This window comes from Triturus cristatus, chromosome 2_1 (genome assembly GCF_964204655.1).
Source record: "Triturus cristatus chromosome 2_1, aTriCri1.1, whole genome shotgun sequence".
In the NCBI taxonomy this organism is placed as follows: Eukaryota; Metazoa; Chordata; class Amphibia; order Caudata; family Salamandridae; genus Triturus; species Triturus cristatus.
Window position 1 is genome coordinate 890,223,344 of NC_140581.1, and position 22,088 is coordinate 890,245,431.

General features: G+C 41.0%; 1 protein-coding gene across 1 annotated transcript in view; it reads left to right on the forward strand.

Annotated features, from left to right (window-relative positions):
• Window positions 1–22,088, forward strand: part of RORB (RAR related orphan receptor B) — a 365,246-nt gene that overhangs the window by 293,231 nt on the left and 49,927 nt on the right. The window contains exons 5-6 of the mRNA XM_085633060.1: window positions 13,934–14,055; window positions 16,225–16,357. Coding sequence (XP_085489186.1) covers window positions 13,934–14,055; window positions 16,225–16,357 — 255 coding nt within the window. The remainder of the gene's footprint in view (window positions 1–13,933; window positions 14,056–16,224; window positions 16,358–22,088) is intronic.

The following is a 22,088-nucleotide window of genomic DNA, read 5'->3' on the forward strand; positions in this document are numbered from 1 at the left end:
GTCTTAGCTGATTCCGAGCACAAGTAAAACCTAGGTCTTATTTACAGTTTGGCCGATGGGATACACCGTCACAATTGAGACAGATATTCTGTCTGTCGTCAGGGGCATAGCTTCATTTGGTGCAGCAGATGCAGTGGCACTGGGGCTCAGAGGACTGAGGGGCCACTAATCCTTGGTTGTAATTTGCAATTCAAATAGTGGCCAGCGGGCCAATTTTCTTTCTTGCACTAGGGCCCATGACACACTGGCTACGCCACTGTCCTCCGTATTACAAGTTCCATAGTATACAATGCAATTGCAATGGCACCACACCGATGATCCCGTGAGCATCACAGTGAGGCGGGTTGATCGACCGATCGAGAGGAGCCGCGAGCCGTAAAGAACTCCAAGCGGCCAGACCGATTCACATAGCAGGAGCAAGGTAAGAATTTTAGAGACTCCGGGGAGAGCACCGACGCAAGTGTCTAGGCGGCCGCCATCTTGCTTTCGCCTCATGTAATACCGCAGATGGGATATTCAACTCTTTTTTGTGGAGAATCCCATTGTCCAAACTCTAAATCAGGCCCGAAGTTTAATTGTTATTCTTATATGCTGTTTTATGGAATAACGATTTGCAGAATTTTCAAACTGCAAAATCCACCTACTCCCCCAGAAAATCCACTAAACTGGAGGCATTTTACGTTTAATAAAGTTAGGGAATAGTAAATATTCCCATGATAATCATCATTGGGTATTTATTTACATTTGCAATTACTTTACCTACGCTTCTGGTGCGCCTGACTTTAGCATTGGAAAAGGCTTGAAAAAGTGTGCAGATAGGATGGGAAAGTACCACAAACATCAACATATTTTCAGAGTGTGTTGTGGAGTTGTTTCTCATCCAGGGAAATTGTTCTCTGTTAACTGATAAAACTGAATCAAAGTAAAATATGGAAATGCACTTTTTCACCATAATTAATCTTGTGTGTTGTCCGCACCATGGACAACCCACAGAAATCGCTATAGATGAGCAGAAGAACAACTGCAAGTTGGCAACTTAAACAGATTTATTTCACATACTCTTAAGGATTGTTTGAATACGGAAAAATAAGGACATCTGTGTAATTAAGTTGTGAAAGTGCCCACATTTTAGCATGGCTCAGGTCCTGAACCAACACATAAAAACAGGTGACTCGCAAACTCAGTTTGATACGAATAGGTGTCCCTTATACGTGCTGAAATTTGTCTCTGCTGACTGAATTTTGGCATTCACACGTGATGCCTTACTAAAAATGTATGGGCATAGCCAGTGGCATCCCAAGGCGGGACTAGGAAAATTCAATGCAAATAAGGCAATCATCAACACTATGGTAATTCTGTAGATAATCATTAATACTCAATATACATTGAAAGCACTTTCAGACCTACAATCTGCACAGAAAAACCTATATAATGCCAGTAAAATCCACTATAATCTGGAAAGCTTTCCAAAGATTAACTGCAATTCTAAAGTGTAGATGGTTCAGTAATGTTGAGAAAAGGCTCCAAAGCTCCCCGTGTTCATGCTGGTTTGAGGAACTAAAGATGTTACATAGAAGATCACTGTCCACAAACCATTAGAGGAATTCGTTTAAAATAAGCCATAAAAAGTAACATTGTTAATGTATTTACTTCTCTATCCCTGTGCTTAAGAATTTATTTAATGTACAAACTCTAGACATGTAGGGTACGAAATAGATGCATGACATAAACACGCAAAGAGATTTCAATCACCTCCAAGTAACCCGTGTAATTAGAGACTTTTTACATAACTAAGTCCAACTCCCAAATATAAATATTTCTGGAACAGCCAAAAATGTAACTTATAAAAAAGATTTTAATGGACAGTTTGTGAGTGACCGAGACCTTGGTTGCTCTCTGCACTGACTTGACATATTGTCTAGAGCAAATCTGTTGGCCTTCTGAAATAATGTAGGGATGTATTTCCCTTCACCCACTTTCTAGAAGGACGTAGTGGATATTCAGCCTGTGGTTTTTTGGTTCATTGAGGCTCATCACTCACTCATCATTGTCTTTGATATGGAAAGGGAAACAGATATTTGAAATAGGTAGGCATTAACTTTAGCATTGGAGACAAAGTATCTGATTCATACATTTTACATATGTAAGTTACGTGTACACCTGTAAAATATTATAATGCGTACTTTTGAAAAATGCCTCTTTTTGCATGAACAGTGCCATTTTTTAAACTGATGCTGCTGGTTTTTTAATATGTGCACAAGGACTCTGCTAACCAGCTGCCAGTGCATGTGTGATCAGGCCCCTAAAACATGTCAAAATTGACTATACTTCTAATGGGCATATGTAACTTACCTATACATCACTAGTATATGTTACAAAGGGCACCCAGGACCTGTAAGTTAAATGTCACTAGTGGACTGCAGCACTGATTGTGCCACCACTAGAGTGACAGTGCAAAACATGACTGCAGGTCTACCATTGTAGCCTGTCTGTGCAGTTTTAAAATTGCAAATTCGAACTGTCAAGATAACCCCTTTTGAGACTCTAAACCCTCCTTTTAAATAATATCACGCTACCTCTAAGTAGGCCTTAAATGCCTATAAGGCAGGGTGCATGGTATATAAAAAGTAGGACATGGAACAGTTTAATGTTAAACATATCCTTACATTGACAAGGCCCTAAAATCTATTTTTACTATGGCAGGGTTAGTTGCTCCATAAAAGCATTAGGATACAATATTACGTTTTTAATAATGATATCGCCGCCTAGGAACAAGCAACATAGTTTATTCTTGGACATTAAATACTTACTGGGAGCATTTTATCGATACTTGACTATGGCAATGTCCTTTATTTGGGATTTGACAAAGCTTCCACAAGAAGGCTGCACGTGGTCCAGAATTCAGCTGCCAGACCACTCTACAGGCTTCTTAAAAATGTGTCATCTCCCTCACTTCTTCAGGCGCTGCATGGGCTCAGGTTGAGAACCTCATCCAATTTAAAGCCCTCAGCTTTGTGCACAGAGCTAGATCAGGTGTCGGTCTCTGATACATTCAGGAATTGGTGCTATCATATCAGCTAGCCCGCCTCTACGTTTCAGTGACCTTTCTCTGTGTATCACTCTCTGAGTCAAACGGACTTGCTTGGGAGGTCGCTCCTTTGCTTTTCCAGGGCCCCAAACTTTGGCATGCCCTTCTGCAATACTTAAGAAACTGTACCTTGCTTACATCTTTTCGGAAACAAAGCTCAATCTGAAATGTATTGGACCTGTGGAAGACAGTAGAAGGACTACACCTCCTGTTGAGACCTGTGAAGAGACCTGAAAGGCTGAACCTGCTCCCACTTATACTTAGAACAAAGAAGTGGACCCGAAGGTTCATTTGGCTAAAGCCCTGTCCAGCTACATGGACAACAAGCTGCTAGAAGCCCTTTTCCTGAAGAGCCCGCTGACCTATTCCAGCTGGACCTACCCTGACCCCTCCCCCCCTTCTGGGGGCTTCTGCTGGAGTGAGTCCAGAATCTCAAGTGCTGTTACTGAGGTCTTGGGACCCTTGGATGTGTCAAAGTGTACCCTTACTAATATTCTGAAAAACCTGTGACTTAGAATCTTTTTAGCTCCAAAGACCTCTGGAGGACCGGGGCAAAATTGTCATGTCAGTGCAACGAAGGTGTGTTGCTGCAGGGCCAAAAGTTGCTCCCCTTCAGAGTTTTTTCACAGCAGCACATCAGTTTCAGCAGGATACCTCAGAAAGACTATGCAGCTTCATGGAACCCTGTTCGGCTACAGCTTTCAGCTGTGTCCCGCAGAAGAAGCCCAAGCTCCCAAAAAATAACTATATTCGAAGGTAGGAATCTTCACCAGGCAAAGATGCCAAAAGTATCCAGCTGGAAAGCTTGTCTGCCAAAAGTCACTGCTTCACTTGGACATCATCTGATGGCTAACCAGCCTCGTGGAGCCCATCTCGTCCACAGCCTGCTGCCTTGCCTCCAGTTAGAATTTTTGGCTTCAACTTCGGAGACTAAGTTAAAAGGTAAAGCTTTTAACCGTGATGAACCTAGTTTCTGTATCTGACCTACACTCCATCGCAGTCGGCCGTAAATCGCACCTAGGTATGGATCAAGCGATACCAGATGGATCGTGCTGGAGCTTAAGGCTTTTTGGTGCTGTTCATATCTTAAGATTTAAAAATTCATATCACCAGTTCCCCATGTTTGATTTGTGTCATTTGGTGTCATTTGCGCAATAGATTATTCTCTATTTTCATAATTTTAAGTGGAATTTTGATTGTGTTGTGTTTCCAACGATTTGTTTTGCTACTTCTAAATGATTTACACATTTTCTTATGTAAAGCCGGTCTGCTCTGTGCTATTGCTACCAGGGGTTGAGCTCAGGTTTTTATTTCTGAAACCTTTACTGAACTTAACAAAAAAAGTGACTACCATCCACCCCCAACTAATAATCCACTTAATCACACGTTCACACATACATTACATACATTTCACAAAAGTATAACTTTTACATGTTAGTATGGCATATGTGTATGTATTATGCACACCTAAAATGCAACTGAACTTTAAGAAATAGATGTTACCACTGAAGTGTCAGACAAGTTGCCTAGGGGTATACAATGGGCATTTGGTGACCATTCACAAAGTCAAATTTCCATGTGAAATCTCACCACCTGCAGTGGTGGCTAGTATGTACTGAGGGTGGTGAGGCGGGTGACACGAAAAAAAAAATACACTTCCTGTGCAACCCAACGTCCTCCTCCTTCAGTCTCAAGGCAGTCTCCAACGCGGGATCCAGCCAATTCTAATGCTGCACTTGCCAGCATGAGAACAGCAACAGGATTGGAGGGAGTGACCTCACTCAGCGCTTTCAAGAGCACTGGAGGCCTGTGCTTTCTCTAACCCAGCTGTCTAAGACAGCTAGGTTAGAGAGGTTTAAAATGCGCAGGTCTGACTTGCTGCTGCAAGACGGCCACCTAAGAGACACGCGCATTTTAAACTTTAGCGCACAGCTCCCTGCTGCCACTTGGCAGCACTGGCCCGCCCCGCCCTGTCACTCAGTTTGAGGCGGGTTGGTTGCTGAAAAATAAAATTCAAATAAATAAATTTTATTGCCATTTTATTTTTCAGCTCTGGCCTGGGGCTTTTCTGTTTGGGTCGCCGCTCCTCCACTCAAACAGAGGAGCCACCATTGCCCACCTGAGCTACCCTACAAAACAGATTTTATATTAAGTGATCTGGCATTAATCGTGTGCAAAGCATGGTAAGTTCCCCAATCTGACCACAAATTTATAGATTGTTCGAAAGGGGTATCATATATGTTTCAAATATTATGACAAGAAAAACTATTGTCCTTGCCCTGTAGATAACTAGTGGACTCATTGAGTGCATACACCTACAAGTCGTGGAAAGGTATAAGCCATTACTGAAAGTGTAAACTATACAACAAGGCCCATACACTAGAAACATGCTTAGGAACAATCTTAAATTGCAGACTCTATTTATTTTTCAGGTGTTACAGAATCTTACAGTTAAAGCAGACCTAATTTTGGTGTTGAGATTACAAAGCTAAGATGATGATGTAGTGTTTTTGCGTCACTCCTATATTACCAAATACCTTATGGTAACCTGATACATGTCACACACAAATAAGTAGTTTGTATTTCGTCATACTCAGACTATGAACGAAACAGCGGCTTCATTAGTATTTGAACGTAGCATGCATGCATATATAGATAGATAGATAGATAGATAGATAGATAGATAGATAGATAGATAGATAATTTTATTGCACAATTAATTAAAACCATTGCAATAAGAGCACATATAAATATACAGTAGAAAAATAGTGTTCCCTTATTCTACAAAATAAAAAGACAGGTTGATTCAATCAATTATGCAAAAGTGAAGAAAATGAAAACCCCGTTTTGGTTACTATAAATATAAAAACCTTAAAGGGAGTGCTTAACATAGCGCTGCTTTACAAGTTAGAGTTCTATATGGTGGGGGAGTCCAGATAGGCCCTTATTGCCATCAAGTATTTCAGGCATCGGGCCGCCAGTTGCGCTGATTCACCTTTCATGCACTCAATTAAGGCGGCGTGACTTGTTCGAATATTTAAGGTACGCCAGATTGGACGGAGGCAGTATATTCTGCATGCATAGATCTCAACACCGCACGCCGAACTCAAAGAGCATTCCTCTTTGTCAGGGGGAGCGTGAAAAAACTTCCCATCAATAGCGAATTTTACAAATCAAAACCGAGATGCGAAGAGATGGGAATGGTGTGAGGAAGCAACAGGGCTCCAAGAGACAGCAGGTGACACAGCCATACTGTTAATCAGCTCTTGCCTGTCCCACAAGTTGAATAAAAAAATAGGTTGTGACAACCTCCGCGAGTACACACCTGGCACCTGCTTCATTATTGGAAATCAGTTTTTGAATGAATTCTTCAACTTCTGGACGCAACACATGAAATCCTCAGGTGGGGAGAACATTTCAATCATGGTGTATGATGTTTCATAGTGAGAAAGGTAAAGGCTGTTGTGCAGTTGGGTGGAGGTACGAAATATGGAGTTGGGAATATCCAGTTACCACAATATTGTAGACAAAATATCTAGGAATAAAATATTGAGAGGTAAATACATGTAATTATAGATTTCCTACACTTAACTCCACATATAAGTACCTTAATATTATATATGAATTCAAGGTACCTAGATGTGGAGTTAAGAATAATTATCAATATATCCTATCCGTACTTACCTCCTCAATATTTTGGTCTTCTGTTTTTCGCTATATTCCTTACTCCATATTTCTGGCTACAGCCCTGCATTTAGAGTGACGCTCCCATTTCTGCTTAACAGCTCCAATGTTTCATACAAGATTTAGGAAAGCAGACGCAGACCTAACGAGACTCTCCCAGCATATGTACTGTATAAAGACAACATAATTGGGTGTTGTCTGTCCAGTGGCGGCTAGGCTATTGCGGAGGCGCTTCGCCCCACTGCTTTTAGGAAGAGGAAACATAAAATGAAAACAACTTTGAGGTGCTATCATTTTATGTATCCAGGAGAGTGGGCGGGGCTGCCCTGCTCTTGGTGCAGTGCAGGGGAGGAGTGGTGTGCCCACTCGTAAAGTGCGCAATGACTGTTTGGTCGGCCCTTTCAGACCACCTAAAACAGTCATGTACACCTTTCCTGTTCTCCGTGCAGGCTGCATTACAGCCTGCGTGGAGAACATGCCCAGGCCACCATTGCCTGGCTGAGCGTCCAACCAGGACGCTCAGACCAATCACAACGCTGCACTGCAGCATTGTGATTGGTCTGGGGGGCCTGTGTGCCTACCAATCAGTCAGTGGGGCCTGGCTGTGCTTTCTGTTCCTCGAGAACAGCAGGAACAGAGATGTCGGGACCCAACAGGAAGGTAAGTTATTTGTATTATTTTTTAAATTTATTATGTGCATCCTTGCACGACCCACCACCACCCTCCGCCTCGCCACCCACAAGCCATGCCAACCGCCACTGATTAGCAGGAGTGCACATAGATCGATTCTCCTGTGAGCAGGGGATCTTGTTATGACATGTCCCATGGCCTCTTTTGTGATTCATGCACATGCTCATTTTACATAATTTTCCACAATTTAGTGCCCATTTTATGAGGTTACTCCTAACAGGGAAGGTGACAAAACGCACGTATTGCTTGTATTTACCATGAAAAGTGCACCAAGTGATGAGAAATGTTATCCGAGTATCTGCTCTAATCAGACGGCGCTCAAATCATAGAACGCGTTTCCACCTTACAATTGGAGGTTCACCAAACAAGCTTTTCACATGCGCACATTGTTTGTGATACGCCCCGTATATTTATAATGTAATGTAATATAAAACAATAGGGATCATCACTGCAATTACCGCTGCACAGACATTTGCAAACAACATGTAATCCGAGCCAGCATGTAGGAAACTCAATCTAAACACCTGTAGCTGCTCTCTGCTTAGGAGGAGGCAGAAATGTACGTTCAATGTTTATCTTTGAATAACAGACTGCACTCTCGTACTACAGCATGTATACGTTATATGATACCCCTGTTTGTAACTGTAAATCATCACAGGTGAAATAAATTCTAGTCGAGGGAATTCTAAATTGCGGCCTCTAGATTTGAAGTGAACACACACAGTAGGTGAACCAGATCTGTTATCTTTTCCTGCGCCAGCTCAAGCTGTGGTTATTTAATATCTGCCGATGCTGCAGCGCTTTGTGTCCAGCTGCGCAGGCACTTCAAATTAATACATCGGAGCCATGGCCCGTGTTTTTTGTTTGTTTTACTTGTGTTCAAATGATCAATTTGTACATATCTTTTCATTGGTCCTCAGCCTCTGTCAGTTGGAGAGAGGTGTTGGTGCAGAAAATGATTTAGGAAGAAATCAAAAAAGGATTCTGGATTAATATGTGTGTGGTGGGGAAGTATGTTAAATTGGGATAAAAAGCTAGCTGAATATGCGTAAGAATGAAATATGTCGTAGAATCCGCCTCATGTATCATGCTACCTCAAATAACTTAGACTGCACCTTAGCGCCCTGCGTCACACATATGCAAGGTGATTGAAATTGGACAGCGACCACAAATGAAACCAGGTCCACTAAAAAAATATGGTGGATGTTTATTGCACTACTCTGCTGATGAGCAGGCACTAAGTTTCTGGAAGCTTTAACCCTATTACTGGGGCCAAAGGCTCAACAGTGTGGAAAACGAGAAGCTAGCAAGCTGATACACCGTGTCATCACAGGCATCCAAACGGATGACACTAGGCCTGCGCAACCGTTGCGCAGTATAGAATGCAAAGTGGAAATTTCCACTCATTAAGTTAACTCGGAGCGCAATAAGAGGTGTCCCTTCATCACCATTAGATATACCTGGCGTATGAGCTTCAAGATCCTACCCTGTACGTACCATATACCATCCTCCAGCATAGCAGATAGCCTTCTGCCTGAGATGTATACGCTTGAGATACAACTCTTACCTTTGATCCTGCTTGAGGTATTACAAGGACCTTCAGGTTAGAGCTCCCTTTGGGTCAATCCTGGTCTATGTAAAGTTCAGAACAAGGATGCATGGCGGACAGAGAGGAGCCAGAGCCACAATCCCTGGTGTATTACTGGAAAGTGATTCAAAGTTAATTACTAGAGAAAAACCTCACATTGAACTCATGAATTCACCTCTTAGATAGTTACTTAATAACGCAGTAAACAGTGGCGTAACAAAACTTGAGGGGCCCCCCTGCAAAGTACATGGAGGGGGCTGGCTCCGACCACACTCAGGAGCTCTCAGGCCATGGCGCTGTGCTGAAGCTGCAGCACGGCCCCCTGCACCGTGGGGGCTGCGGGGGACTTTGTTACGCCACTGGCAGTAAACAGACAGATGTTTAGCAATGGTTCGATCTAATGACATTGGACCACAATATGGTTTTGAAAAGTCAGAAACTCTTGCATCAGTGGTTTAAATCTACACATTTTGCAGATTTATGACATTTTGGGGATTCAAAAATCAGCTTTATTGTCCATGGAAATGGCTGTGAGTCATTGTTCTCCAAACACACCCCCTGCTTCTGCCTATGTACTCTACTGGATTGTCTGCAAGGGGATCATTCTGCCTAACCACTAGTGGGGAAAGATTGATTCCCCTTTTTTATTTCCTCCACAGGTAAAGTGTGTCTAAGTAGTGTACAAAGGGAGCCAACAATACAAAGCAAAGCATTTAATGGAAAAAGAAAGTCACATTAATGACAGACAGGTTCCACGAAAAAATGCGCTCAGAGATTTTCACTCCCATAGTTTAACACAGTCCAGGGACACACAAACTTCCCAGAAATTGACTGGACTGCTGCACCACTCACAACTTTCCAGGCATAGTCCAAGAAAAGTCATATGATGACCATTTCGCTCATTTTTAGACGTTGGCATTTCCTTAGTCCAGTATTGTATGCACAACAGATTCTGGGAAACCAACACTTTTGTATAAAGGCGCATTATTTTCTTTTCGTTTTTTCTCTACGCAGAGAAATAATTTTTCTAAGCGGAATAATCTCTTACTAATACCCCCATAAAGTCTGGGTTCATTTCTCCCTTTCCCTCTCTGGAAAGGGATTTAACCCTGCCCTTGCCAGGAGTAAAACTCTGACCATTACCAGGCTTTGAATGTGCTGGAGAAGAGTTTGTGATTGCCACAACCTCACCCAATTATGGCCGTTCACAAACTTAGAAACCTAACCATGCCTTAAATGGCCCACTGTACTCCCCTTGCGTCGGATTTACTGTGTTCTAGTATTATACGATTGTAGAATAATGTTACGAGGTGCTAAATTTACAGATGCATGTATTGTCCCCTTTTGGGGTTGTGGCACTGCCATATAACATGGTGGGATGCCCCTATCCCTTTGTTTATTTTTAGAATTTCCCTAGTGTCTACTGGGTTTTCTTTTCCATGGGGGTGGGGGGGGGGGAGGTTGCGCTCAAAGACTGAAAAATGAGGGAGGACAGGCCCTTGTCCAAGAAACCACTCCACCATAAAAAAAAACCCTTAAGTCTAGTCAAAGCCCCAGGCGATCACATCCCACAGTGATCACCATCCAACACTTTGCAGTGTAAGAGAGTTTCTCACCTTTCTAGCGATACCTCTTTTTGTGCCCAATTTCCCTGTGAACGAGAGAATGGGGCTGTTTTCACCACCCTCCACGCTTGCAGGAAAAACAGGAAGCTATTTCCGGGGTACCATTCCTGCAAATTGTCATTGCATCATTGACGCAATTGCGTCATTTGCAGGAACGTCACAACCCACTGGGCCGGAGTGGGAAAGTCTATCACTCCAACCCATAGGGGCTGTGACAGAAGGGGCACGGGAGGGGCACACAACAGCTCCAGCTCCGGTGCCAGGCACTTTACTGCCACATCCAGAGCGCTCTGGACTGGCGGTTACATCCATGGCACCCAAGGAGTTATTATCTTTGCATCCCTGTATTTCATAACTTTTTTTGCATGATTCGTTTACATTTTGTATTTTAAACTAACTTGGCGTGGGCTCTTTAAGTTATCCATTTCCTAACTCTGTTCTTACTTGTCTAGTTGGTTCCACATTGACCACATGCATATTCTCTCCTTTGCTGTTTGTGTAATGGATTCATAATCATAATAAATTCATCTTTGTGGGTCAAATTGCCTTAGCATTGTGGAAGTCCATAGAGGGGCACACATCAAGAAAGTAGCCTCTCTCGCCCATCGCCTAACCCTCAAGTTCCCTACAAAGAATGTTTCAGAATGTCAAGATAGTACGGGAATGTATAAATCTAGCTGAATGTATAAACTCTGGACGAATCCCTTTGAAGACTGAACTACATAGTCCTACACATACTCTTAGCAGAAAATATATGCAGCATATTTGAATATTTAGACGTTATGTTTAAATTAATATGAAGATTACACTTTGTGCACATGAAATTATTCACTTTTCTTTGGAGACATTTGAGAGGTGTTGTGGCCTTCTGTGGCGGACTAGTTAGTGTGATAGCACATTCGTCGGATAAAACCGAACCACTGAAAATCTCTAATTTGCAGTTTGTATTTTTTGATCATACCTTCGTTATAAGGCACCTCAGGTCGATGAAAGTTTTTTTTTTCTGTATTTTGTTGATAATGAAGGGATTACGAAATAATTCACGATCTTTGGTACATTCACCTTCCAAGTTTTGTTCTTGCTTTTGTTCCTTCTGCCTGTCCTCTTTCAATTGTCTCAGTCTCACTTCCTGTCCCGCATAATGCTTACATAATGATCCTTCAATGAAGACATGCCAAAGAGAAGGTTTGATACCAGAATATGGTCTCACATTAATATTTTGTCTTAAATGTAAATCACCAATATATTACCCCATTGGAGATAAAAATGGAAAATCTGCATCGAGTGGAACGATATTTTTGTAAACAATATTTAACACAAAATGTTTATGTCAAACAATATTTCAGTGTGCAATTTTCTGGCGTAAAACCCAAAGAGAAAGAACCATCGCAAGTGAGATACGCCATAAATGAACCGCAAGCCGTTTAAAAACTTTTAATGTCATGGCGAGGCGTTCTGTGAGATTGTCTGCGTTAAAATAGATACAATTTTGGATGGGTAGTAGTTTTTAATGAGGATACATTTAACTTAGAGGTCATAAGTGACATTATTGACAACAAGAGCGAAGTTTAAGTTTTTTATGTTACTGTGTCATACAGGAGATCATGGTGGGAAACAAACTCTTGTTGATGCCATACAGTGTACCATTTTATGTCATGCATGGCTCATATATCACACATCCTCCCCACACCCTAAGCAGTTCTCAGGGAGAAGGAAAGGAAGTGGTATGAAGAAGTGTTCTGGGGTATTTATATGTTACATATAGGAGTAGCTGACTTCTGTGGTGGGGGAAATTGACTGCGATGGGGGGTGGTTTGACATCGGCATCCCATTTCCCAGTTACCATGGATCTGTGGCATACCGGAGTAGTCAGTGGAAAGTTGCTGCAGGTTCTATACTATAATACCAAGGTACAATGCATATGGTTGAAAATTGATGCAGTTGTTAACAACTTCCAGATTAATCTGTGTGGAGGAAGCTCAGTCAATGGATGCAATATAGAACTTCTCGACGTTTCTTGGCCTTCACTGGGTGTCCTGCCCCCACTGCTCTTCCTTTTGATTTTTTTAGCCAACCATTAATACCCTGTCACCACTGTGTGCTTCTTTACACTTGTGTAATGGTAGGAAGGAAAGTAATGAACATCTTTTTAAAAAAGGAAGTAAAAGTATGACAAGGTATATTCATATATTTGTATCTTGAACAAATACTGTCATATACAGTAATCATATATGAACAAAGAACAATGGTTATGACTAATGTTCATTCATGGGTATACTCTATATATGTAGCTCATCAACAACTCTGCAAAATATTGCGTTAGTACCAGTGACGGCCATCACAAAACTAAAAGTGGGGAGGGCAGGGGACAGGCGGGGGAGGGACGGGGAATTTAGGGGAAAATAATGATAAAAAAACATAGCTTTCGCTGCCTCCGACACCAATGGCCGCCTCTATCCTTCAATCCCAGTAGTCTCTGGGAAGGCACAGGCTCCCCAGTCAATCCTGACGCTACCCTCATGTTATCACAGCAGCGCCAGGATTGGTCGGAGCGGCTTGGTCTGCCACTCAAACACTGCCTGGGAGCCTGCTGCTTTTCTCCAACCCAGCTGTGAACAGACCTGGGTTGGAGAAATAGAAATGCACGTTTGTTTGGCCAGCCTAAGATGGCCGGCCAAACTTATACATGCACTTCTAAGTGCCCACCACTCCTCCCTTTCATGCCCCGGCCCCTCCCCGCCCTACACAGGCATCCCAGCCAGTCACAGAAAAAGAAAATTATACTGTTGATAAAAAAAAAAATCGAGACTGATGAGTGGGGCTGCGCTCCTCCGCCATTACAGATGAGCCACCCCTGGTTAGTTCTTTAATTATGAACCAATGTATGTGCTGTGGAAACACAGGAAGAAGCAGAAAGCTCTAGTCAACACAGATAACAGATGTCTTCTCTTTTCAGCGTAGAAACTCAAATTCCTTTAAGGCATACATTTTCATGCAATCTATAAATGATTTTTATGATATTCTGAAACACATTATGCTTAAATTGTCGAAGTAGACGACTTAGAACAAGTTTCTGGGCCCTGTAGGGCCCTGCCCATGAAGATTTAATTTTAAAAGGAAGCTTTTACCACCATCTTGTAAAGAGTCTAATTTCCTAGAGAACAAAATCTTTGCACTTTATCTATTTGCTGTGTGTTCATGAGCACTTTCTATGCTGGTATCAAAATATGCTTTTGTCTTCCTCCACTTATTGTATAGATCGGATTGCACAGAACATCATTAAGTCCCATTTGGAGACATGTCAGTACACGATGGAGGAATTGCACCAGCTGGCATGGCAGACTCACACCTATGAAGAAATTAAAGTCTACCAGAACAAGGTACTATTCGAGTGCGCTCTACGGTCCCACCCCCAAAGACCAAGGTTTCCCATAGAAATAAGATAAGAGCTGTTTATATGTTTAGATTTGTATATGAAGATTCGGTTCTTGTATATGTAACGACCACAAAACAGAGTGGGAACTAAGTGAATCGAGGTTCTAGGATGCCCAACTTCATACGGCTCTTGACTTGACTATGGAACCACAAATAACATATCTTCATTGATTGCACCACATGTCTGTCGCTTAATACTTGGATTCATAGCATAGAGTATGACATTTGCAGAGGTGCCACTGATTGTTTCTAATGCAGCTCAGAGTGGGGTTCAAGCACACACAGCCTGTCCCATAGCATATGATTCATTTGGCATCCCCAACTTAACACAAAGAAAACTGAGCTGAAATTAGAACACTGATCGGAATTCTTACACTGGACCCATAAAATAGATGTAAATGTTATGTCTTTGACCCTCCTTTTTATCTTCTGCCTCTCCTTCCCACACCTTTCTCAGCCACTGACATTTTGGAATCCAACTGGAATCTGACATAATATACTGTAGGCCAGAAGGGTGGAAGTCCCTAACAACCTCTGCAATTGATGTTGCCACCATTTTATTATTTTGTACCTGAAGCGCTACCCTTCAAATTGTAATATTTTGCAACAGATTGAAAGGCATCTAAATCACATGGAGTCAATCCTGCAGATTCAGGACTGCAGGTGTCATCATATGGATGAGCCATGATAGTACAGACTTCCATTGATCGCCCAACTTTTAGTCCTAAGCAGATATCAACCAAACAGTTTCTTGACGTCATATAGTCATACTTGGAATACCCTTTTGCAAACACTAGTTTGTGTTATTATGATGAAAGGCCGTGTTAACATTAGCAGTACACCAAATTTAGGGTTACACATAGAAACATTTGCAAACATTTATCTTAATCTAAGAATGGTGATTGCAATATGGAGGATGAATGATTCCCACAGACGTTAATCCCAAAGCCCATGTCTTGCAGTGGTGGCAACCCATGAGTGGTCGGAACAGGTAAGAGCAGTCAGGTGGGGCGGGGGGGGGAGTCGACAGATGACGGGATAGGTAAAATGAAATAAAACAATGAATGAAACCACTTACATTGCACTCGCCGCATTGCCGACTCTACGATGCGGCGAGTGCAAGGTATGTGTGTTTTTTAAAAAATTTAATTTTACCTATCCCATTGTCTGTCGACTTCCCCGCCCTGCCCAGTCCCATCGTTCTTACGTGTGCCAGCCGTGCCTGTGGCTACCGTTTAAAAAATATGGTGGGTCAGGATGGTACCAAGCTCATTATATATATGCCGCGCTTCTCTCAAGCGTTCTACTAGCAGGAGTGGAAGGACTTCCTTCCTGCTCAGTGGAACACAAATCTAACCAATCCTGGAGCTGCTTTCACCTGTGTGACAGCAGCTCCAGGATTGGTGAGAGCAGGCTTACTCAGCGCTCATTGAGGCTGTGGGCCTGTGCCAGCAATCCCCTGGTTGTTTGATAGCATGGGGATTGCTGGGTTTACAGTGCGCATGTCGGGTTGGCCGTAGATAGCCAGCTGGTCAACCCAACATGCGCACTGAAAGGGGCAGCAGAAAATCCTGCAATAGTAGGATTCAGCCCCGCCCCACGTTCGTGCTGTACACAGCGTGAGCTGGTGGCAAAATAAAATGCCATTATTATGCCAGCTGATGTATAGTCCTTTCTTTGTTTCAGTTTCTAAAGCACACGTTATACTTCAGGGGTGTCCCAAGACGCACTGCTTTCAATGATTGCCTCAATCCAGGTTTTTGAATATAGTCCCAATTACAACATCTTTAAATCTTTCGAAGCCTGGATGATTACACTTGTCCTGGTGTTGCCACTTTAAGTTTGACACATTTTTCAAATAGCGATGTATAACTTATCGATAAAAGTAATTTTCTGTTTTGCTTTTTACCTTAGTAGAAAGTCTATTCAAAGATTGAAAATGCTGAATATATATTAAACTCATAATGAGTGCAGTCTGGGTTTTTAAAGTCACTGACACCTATAATAATAAATGAGGCTGGGAAATGTGGGAGGGGAGATGCGTGCTATTGTTGTAGTCAGTGAAGACCCCCTTGCTGGAGTTAATTTTTCAATGAATGCATTGTTTCTTATAGACAAGAGAATCATTGTGGCAGCAATGTGCCATCCAGATCACTCATGCCATCCAGTACGTGGTGGAGTATGCCAAGAGGATAACCGGCTTCATGGAGCTCTGTCAGAATGATCAAATATTACTCCTTAAATCAGGTGAGATCGGGTCTCTCACACAAGAGCTGTTATATATTCATTTCAAATTTATACTTCACTCCTTGGTTTGGAATGAATAATGTGATTTCAAGTACCCTGAGTTAATGGAGGTATTGCACTTTAATCTAAACAGGTATGAGCGTCCACAATTCATGGGTATCTAATGTATTATGGCCATCTTAAAGATACGTCTATGAAGTTCAGTATATAGTATATATGCATATGTGCAGAGCGTATTATGTCATTTATTATCACTTTGGAGTGTGAGGAGGGACCATTAATGATAAGAGGTGAAGCCTCAAGTGTGTCATGATGGTGTTATTGCTCAACAATGGTAATAAAAAGCAGACTACACATCTGCATATACTTTTTTGCTCTGGCATTTTAACATATGCATTCCTTTTAACACAAGGTATTTAAGCAAGACCAGGAGGTAAGGGCTTGAATGTGGTTACTGAGGCAAAATCACACTAACAAGGCCTTAACTTATTAGTAGAGTTGTTTCTCTATACAAATCCATTGTAATATGCACTGTGTGAAGACAGTGTTTTTTCTCTTATTTTACATTCCAATTTCAGTGTATTGTGGTAGTAACAAGTATCTGACCCTTGCAGTGTCTGTATGTGTGTGTAGTGAGGTCAGATTTTCGCAGGAAAGGCTTTTTTTTCTTTATAATTTTGTCATTCCTCGATGAAGTTACACAACACTTTCCCACTTCTAGGGGGCATTTTTTGTGCAGATCTGTCAACCAGTGGCCACGAAAAGAATGAGGGCGGGGGGAGGGGGCACAAGTGCCACTTCCCAATTAAATTCACATAGGATTCTTTGCTCTTCATACAGAAAAAATAGGCATACAAAATTACACCAAATTCTGTAGAAGGTAGAGCTTTACTCAAAAAACTTACTTTTCTGTGGTCTAAATCTGTTCAGTAGTTAATGAGAAATTAACGTGTATACCACATAGCATGTGTATTTTTAAAGCGCATGTTCACCCAGAAGGATATCTTGGTGCTGAATAATAGATGTTTATTGTTACTCAATGGTATTCATTTTATCAACCTCAGAAGGATGAAAGGCTGAGTGGGACCTGTGATCATGAGGTCAAACACGATCCCCTAGAGTGGACACATTTATCCACTAAGCCACTAGACATAGGTATCTAAGGGACACAGGTTGCACATGAAGAGGTTACGTTTCAGAGCTATCTGGACTACTAATTCACAGATGATCCACATTACCGGTAACCTCCGCGGCTCCAAAATTAAAAAAAGAATACTCCGATCTGATTAGGCCGATGGAGCGTTTTCTATAGCACAAATTAGAAAATGGATCTGTGGTGCTTGAATGATCTAATTGGCTGGCCGCAACATTGGGGGAAACTGTTGCAACCACCATTACAACTAAAAAAGAAAGGGTACATAAGGGCTCAAGGTGAGGAGACGGGGACCCTCTTCTAGCAAAATTTGAAAACAAAACAGATTATTTAGGGTGAGATTTACAGATTCTCCGCCGCTCCCAGTGAGACCTTATGGTGCTGCTGCAGAACCTTTCTGGCAACGTGAAACCAGGGCTTTATCCACAGACACCTATTAGGCTAATGTAAGATCTGTAGCTCTGGTTCCAGAGTCGAGGACCCTGTATATATTGACACCTTATTACTGATGTCATTTAGCCTATCATGGTTAATGTAAAATGTGAGATCAGAAGTAGTGCATAACAGGGTTGTAAGTTTATTGACCTATAACTGGCAAATTTGAGTGGTTTTTAGAATTTGTCTTGTAACAATAACTGCACTTTAAATGTGATTTTTTTCAATGAATTTCAGTGGCTTTTTAAACATACGTTATGGTGTAATAAGGAAAGGTAATCACAATGTCCCTTTAGCCCTTAGTTTGTTTAGTGAATATATATGTGTGTATGTCTGTACACACTGTTTTCTGTAAAATAAATCCAAGTAAAAAAAAATCATGCTGTTTTTAGAATTAAATCAGTTTATATTCGCGGAGTACTTAATGAAAAGCAATACCCAGCAAGCCACCTACAGCCCAAATGGGCCGGCCGCGCCGAAGATAACAAAAGAAAAAGATACAATCTGCAATGTAAATGCGATATACTGAAGGGGGAGTACACAGCAAGCCGCCTACAACCCATCCAGGGCCGGCCGCGACGTAAGGGGAACAAGGGGAGTTACTCTATAGTCCAGATGCTTTCAAAAACCAGTAAAATCACAAAAGCATATATACTGTCAGCAGAAAGTGCTCACATCTCAGCTGAGCTTCTGAATCGTATAACATGCCATTTTCCAAAAATGAAAACAACAATTGATGCCCCGATTCATGCTGTTTTTAAATCGTTCAGCAGCACTCACTGCATGATCAAACCATAGGTTAAAATTACCTAAAAACTATCAAACTTTTACTTTCACAGGTATCAATGCCAATTATGCCTCATGAAATTAAAATGATGGTCAATCGTGATTTAAATGGAATGGATTATGTCATAGATTAACTAAAATCTGGTGTGGCGATTCTCATTATTTTGTGCCTTGTGAAACAGACTGATGAATTAGTAGACTCATCATCATCATTTAGTCTTAAATCAGTTAAAACCTATAAACGTATTACAAACATCTCAAACATCAACATAGGAAAAATGCAATAGAAATGAAGGTATCACAGTATATATAAAATTATTATATCCTGTATCTTAAGTGCAGCAGACAGAAAATGACTTACATTAAAACATATTAAATTACTATAAACCGTCTGTAAATAAAATAAACCTGGCCTACATTGAACAAAATGTGTGTCTTTAAGAACACTGACAAGAAACCGGTATCAAGCAGCCAAATAAAATCTACAAAAATGCATTGCAGTTTGTAAAGAAACATTATCACAGGGCAAAGAGTCTGATTCTTGAGACCACCCAACACTTGGAAAATGAAAGCGAATGATGGACAATTCCCATTCTAAAACAGACTAACAAATAATAGTCCTAAATTACATGGATGATTTAGAAGTATGGTTGCATAACTTATATTGTTTTCAACATAATGAAAGATTTAACAGAATGCATTATAACTTTGTATTCTCTTTTTTGTCTAATAAATTGGAAGAAAGAAATCTTGGCCCAGATTTTGTCCCTTTTGTTTTGCTTTCCGGTGCGTCAATATACCAAGCCTGCCCAACTCAAGACATAAGGATTTTATAAAACTTAATAATTTTAAGATGTGGCGGTGATCTAATGATGAACAGTAATTTATGAGTTCCTGGATATTGGTGTGTTTACATATCACAAAGTCAAAATAAAGATCTTTGCATAATTGGTACTAAGATCCCTAAAAGACACAACTCCATCAAGGAGGGTTTCAAGCCATTAGTTCTTAGAGCATTATAACCATGTTATCAGCATAATGCAGCATAATAATAAATGTGTGCCCTACTTGGGGCAAGTCCTGGCTCACAGCTATCAGAACCAATTCTAGATTATTAATGTATACTATAACTAAAGTAGGAGCCACATCGCTTCCCTGCTGAACATCCCTAGATAACTTAAAGGACACTGTACATACCCTTAGTTCCAAAATGCACCCTTTTAGAAAGATCTATGTGAAGATGTTGTAAAATGGAAATTACACCTCTATCTATTCCCATAAAAGCAAAAAGGGACCATAATATTTCCCTGCGTATTCAAAGGCTGAGCTGAGATCTATCAAACTAAGTGTAGGGAACCCTTTTTAAAAGAAGTATATTTATCAATGAGGAGATGAAGATTAAGCCATTGCTGTATTATATTAAGATCAATCCTAAAACCATATTGAGAGGCTGAGAAAATGTTTATCCTCAGCTCAATACAAAATCCTTTCCATAGTTACTTTGACAGCTATCTTTACCACAGAATCAATTATGGAAATCAGGTGGTGACAACAATGATCATCCCTTTTGCCTTTCTTAAAGACTGGAATAATGAAAGAACAGGACCGTGCTAGTGGAATAGTACAATTGCTAGCTGCATTAAGACTGCGGTGTCACATTTGAATCATCAGAGGTACTATTATTACAATTTGACAAGCCAACCTCACTATAAAGGCTACCAAAATGATTGGCCCAAGTATCGGACACAATGGGTGCATCTAGTGGAATTTAAAGTATAATTGAAAAAAATAATTTATAATTCCCAGCAATGACTATTGTCCCTTTATGAACTGGCAGAAGAATGTAATTTCAGGCTTTGCCCCTGAGTTCACTTTTTCTTATTGAAAACGCATTTTTGGTAATGAGGCCCACATTGCACAGTTTCATCCCTATCACTAGGAGATCTACTAAGAGCACATCTGTGCTTCTGGTTGGCTTGTGAACATGATTTATCAATCCATCTATTTGATCAATTGTTTAAGTGTGTAATGTGTATGTTTCTGTGTATGATGACTGCATCACTTTTAAAGTGTCTTTCAATGTTGTGAGTCTGATTCACAAAGGTAAACTTACACTTAGGTGTAAGTCTACCCTTTTTTGATATTCACAAACTATGAATTAATACTAACTTTACGACCGTGGGGACTCCTCAGTAGAGGTGGACAAATTCACACAAAAAAAGATAGGACAAAAGTGTCAGTCAACCTTTGAGAATTAGGCTCTGTATGTCTGTTTGAAGATATAAGCTCTTCTGGTGAGATTCAGCCTTGTGGTTTATACCCTAAATCCTAAGATGGCAATATAATATGCACCCATATTGCACATGTTACTTGTTAGGTATTTTTTATATAACATTATAATTTAATTGATTAGCACTGTTTAGAAATAATTGGAGCGTTTAACTATCAACCACTTAGTATTCATTGTTTTCCTGAGACTGCATATTTGTCTGTCAGTGTTTTAAGGAATATGAGTTTTTGTTGGGGGTAGTACGAAATTTTGGGTTAGTAGTTGCAAAGGAGGTGGGTCTTTAACAAGTAATAAGTCTGCAACTTTCTTTCTGGTAACTAAGTACCCCATTGTAGCACATGACTCTCTCTGGGCAGTTAATCAGAGCTGTTGAATGCCTACTCAGGGGAGCTGATGTGGGCTAGTACCCCCCGCAACAACCCTTCATATAGCCGTATCCAGTCAGTGCATTCTCTTACAAAAAAAGAAAGATACTTTATTACACATACCTACACTACTCTTTAATTACAAATATATGTACAATTAGGTAGATGGTAATACATTTTGTGACACCCCATGACACCTTGGCCCGGACCCCTATAATGACAATACATCCACCTATAGTAGACACAATATAAGGAGGTGTTGTTGACCAAATGGTAGGTCTACATTGATAAAAGTATACTTATAGCATAATAAACACATGTAAGAAAACTGAATTCAATAGCGATGGTACCATCCTTCTATATCACTCTGTAAACCATACAGTCTTTCTTTGGCAATCGTGTTATGGTCAAAATGTGTTACACATTGAAAAAAATGTGTGCACTTTTAGGGACCAATGAACAGGACTTCCCATAAAATATCTTCTAGGAGGCTGAGGTGGGGCGGTTCATTCCTGGCAGCCCCTCAAACACTTCATTAATCATGGCTGGTGCCCCTGCCTTTCCTAGGAAACCACAAAACTGCTTATGCAAATTTTGAGCCCCGCATGGGGGCTTATTGAGGGCACCTTGACCTGATGCTGCTAATAGTAGATCAGTGGCTTGGGTACTCTTCTTGGTATTTCTTATTTTTATTACTGGTGC